The 2923-nt window shown below is 42.9% G+C and overlaps 1 protein-coding gene across 1 annotated transcript in view; it reads right to left on the bottom strand.

The window, feature by feature from the left end:
• Window positions 1-345: 345 nt before the first annotated feature.
• Window positions 346-2923, bottom strand: part of eno3 (enolase 3, (beta, muscle)) — a 16811-nt gene continuing 14233 nt past the window's right edge. Inside the window, exons 9-13 of the mRNA XM_016549591.1 lie at window positions 1715-1916; window positions 1104-1212; window positions 958-1016; window positions 771-872; window positions 346-725 (exon numbers count right to left, since the gene is read on the bottom strand). Of these exons, the coding sequence (XP_016405077.1) occupies window positions 806-872; window positions 958-1016; window positions 1104-1212; window positions 1715-1916 (437 nt within the window). The 3' untranslated portion in view covers window positions 346-725; window positions 771-805. The remainder of the gene's footprint in view (window positions 726-770; window positions 873-957; window positions 1017-1103; window positions 1213-1714; window positions 1917-2923) is intronic.

The following is a 2923-nucleotide window of genomic DNA, read 5'->3' as shown; positions in this document are numbered from 1 at the left end:
TGTGTGTGTGTGTGAGAGTGTGAGTGTGAGAGTGCGAGTGAGTGTGAGAGTGAGAGTGTGTGTGTGTGTGTGAGAGAGTGAGTGAGAGAGAGAGAGACAGTTGAGAAAGTTACTTACATTTATCATCACTGTTATTATTTGAAGATCAGTTTTTCACTGTAAATAAAGTCACAATAAAACTGAAGTGGCATCAGTTTAATTAAAAATGTGGGGCAGAGTTTCGTTCTGTGCATCAGTTGTTGATTGGAATTTGAGATGTGGGCGTGGCTCTCTAAAGTGTATGCAAATGAGTGTGAGCTGCAGGGGCGGAGCTTAAGATCCTGCACAGGTCACCAAACAGAAGAAGATCCAGTTATGACATTCTGATTAAACATCACCAGCTCAGAAAATATACATAAATGCATGGATTAATTGTTCACAATAAGATTTTTGATAGTCATGGTCAATATAGACTGCTGTATGGCAAAAACTGGGTGAAAATTCTGTGCCTTAACGGGGTTTGTGGGTTAATAAAACCCCGAATTATTAGATCAAATATAAAATTTAAATAAATACAGATACAGTAAAATCTATTTGAATGATTTGACTGTGCAGATGATAAAATCGATCATCAGAGCACAAAAGCAGCTATTAAAGTGCATTAGAGAAGCACGAAAGTTTCAGCTGAGTGTGTTTGGATTGGTTATGCTCTGACTGTTACAGCATGTGAATAAAGGCACAGACACTCCATTTCTTTCCATTGCTTTATTTACGTCTCATTTAAAAAAAAAAGTACATCAGAGCTGCTGCAGTACTGCTGGAGGTTTTAGAGTTTGGGGTGGCGGAAGTCTTTGCCTGCGAACTTGGCCTTATCGCCGAGCTCCTCCTCGATCCTGCGGAACACACACACACACAGGTGAGGGTTTGCACACTCTGATTGGACGGCTGATTTGAGGAGGAAATGATGTCATTGCTGACCTCATCAGCTGGTTGTACTTTGCCAAGCGCTCTGATCTGCAGGGGGCGCCAGTCTTGATCTGGTCACATCAGAACATGCGTCAGTGTGGCAAATTCTCATTGAGCTGCATTGAAAATGCTTTGTTTGCACTGATTGTATCAAGTACCTGTCCTGTGCAGAGACCGACCACCAGGTCAGCGATGAAGGTGTCCTCCGTCTCACCGGAGCGATGACTGACCATCACACCCCAGCCGTTAGACTGAGCCAGCTTACAACTACAGACAACACCGATTTTATTATTGTAAATGTAAAAAATTTACTTAACAGAATAAGCAGAAAAAATGACATTTGTGAAAATTTAATAGGGCCTAAAATTTTTTTTACAAAGTATTTTTTTAAACTTTTACCATTTTTGTTAAATTGTATAATTTACATGATTTCAATTAATTAGACATGCTTTTTTAATTCTAAATGGAATCATTAAAACATAATACAAAAACATTAAAATAGAAAAAAGAACCCAGAAATTTTTTTTGGGATTCATAGTTTCTTAAAATTACATTTTTGTTTTACAATTTTAGGTTTAAAATTTCTTTATTTCTTTATTTAAATCAAATAAACATAATATTTTATTAAATTTAACCATTAAAAACAGAATCCTGAGAAATTAAAATGTAAATAAATAAAAACAAAAATGGAGGAAAAAAAGAAAAAGAAAAAAAAATCAGAATTAATGAAATAATGAACCGGCTCCCATAGGGCCTCGTGTGCACTCACGCCTGGATGGACTCGGTGACGGAGCCGATCTGGTTGACCTTCAGCAGCAGGCAGTTGCAGGCCTTCTTCTCACACGCCTGCTGGATGCGTTTGGGGTTGGTGACGGTCAGATCGTCTCCCACCACCTGGATGTCCACCGACCCTGTGAACTTAGTCCAGTTCTCCCAGTCGTCCTGGTCAAACGGATCCTCGATGGACTGGACTGAGATCAAAACCAGACCAGACACACATGAACGGGTCTGTTCCTGCACAAACCAGCTGTGTGTGTGTGTGTGTGTGTGTGTGTGTGAGTGAAGTGAGTGTGAGTGTGTGTGTGTGAGAGTGAGTGAGTGAGTGAGAGTGTGAGTGTGTGTGTGAGAGAGTAAGTGTGAGTGTGTGAGAGTGAGTGAGAGAGTGAGTGTGTGAGAGTCAGTGTGTGTGCGCGCGCGTGTGAGAGTGAGTGTGAGAGTGAGTGTGAGTGAGTGAGTGTGCGCGTGTGAGAGAGAGTGAGTGTGTGTGTGTGAGTGAGTGAGTGAGTGAGAGTGTGAGAGTGAGTGAGAGAGTGAGTGAGTGTGAGAGAGAGTGAGTGAGTGAGTGAGAGTGTGAGAGTGAGTGAGAGAGTGAGTGAGTGTGAGAGAGAGTGAGTGAGTGAGTGAGAGTGTGAGAGTGAGTGAGAGAGTGAGTGAGTGTGAGAGAGAGTGAGTGAGTGAGTGAGAGTGTGAGAGTGAGTGAGAGAGTGAGTGAGTGTGAGAGAGAGTGAGTGAGTGAGTGAGAGTGTGAGAGTGAGTGAGAGAGTGAGTGAGTGTGAGAGAGAGTGAGTGTGTTGTGAGTGTGTGAGTGTGAGTGCGAGAGCGTGAGTGTGTGAGTGTATGAGTGTGAGAGTGTGTATGAGTGCGTGAGTGTGTGAGTGAGTGAGAGCGTGAGAGTGTGTGAGTGAGTGTGCGTGAGTGAGAGTGTGTGTGCGCGTGAGTGAGTGAGAGAGAGAGAGTGTGTGTGCGTGAGTGAGTGAATGTGTGAGTGTGAGTGTGAGTGTGTGTATGAGTGCGTAAGTGTGTGTGTGTGTGTGTATATGTGTATGTGAGTGAGTGAGTGAATGTGTGAGTGTGTGTGTGAGTGCGTAAGTGTGTGTATGTGTGAGTGTGTGTGTGTGAGTGAGTGAGTGAGTGTGTGTGAGTGAGTGTGTGTAAGTGTGAGTGAGTGTGTGTGTGCGCGTGTGTGTACCGGGGTAGT

The sequence above is a fragment of the Sinocyclocheilus rhinocerous genome, unplaced genomic scaffold, assembly GCF_001515625.1.
Source record: "Sinocyclocheilus rhinocerous isolate Xijiao unplaced genomic scaffold, SAMN03320098_v1.1 scaffold404, whole genome shotgun sequence".
Classification (NCBI taxonomy): domain Eukaryota; kingdom Metazoa; phylum Chordata; class Actinopteri; order Cypriniformes; family Cyprinidae; genus Sinocyclocheilus; species Sinocyclocheilus rhinocerous.
This window is presented reverse-complemented; position numbering and strand designations above follow the sequence as displayed.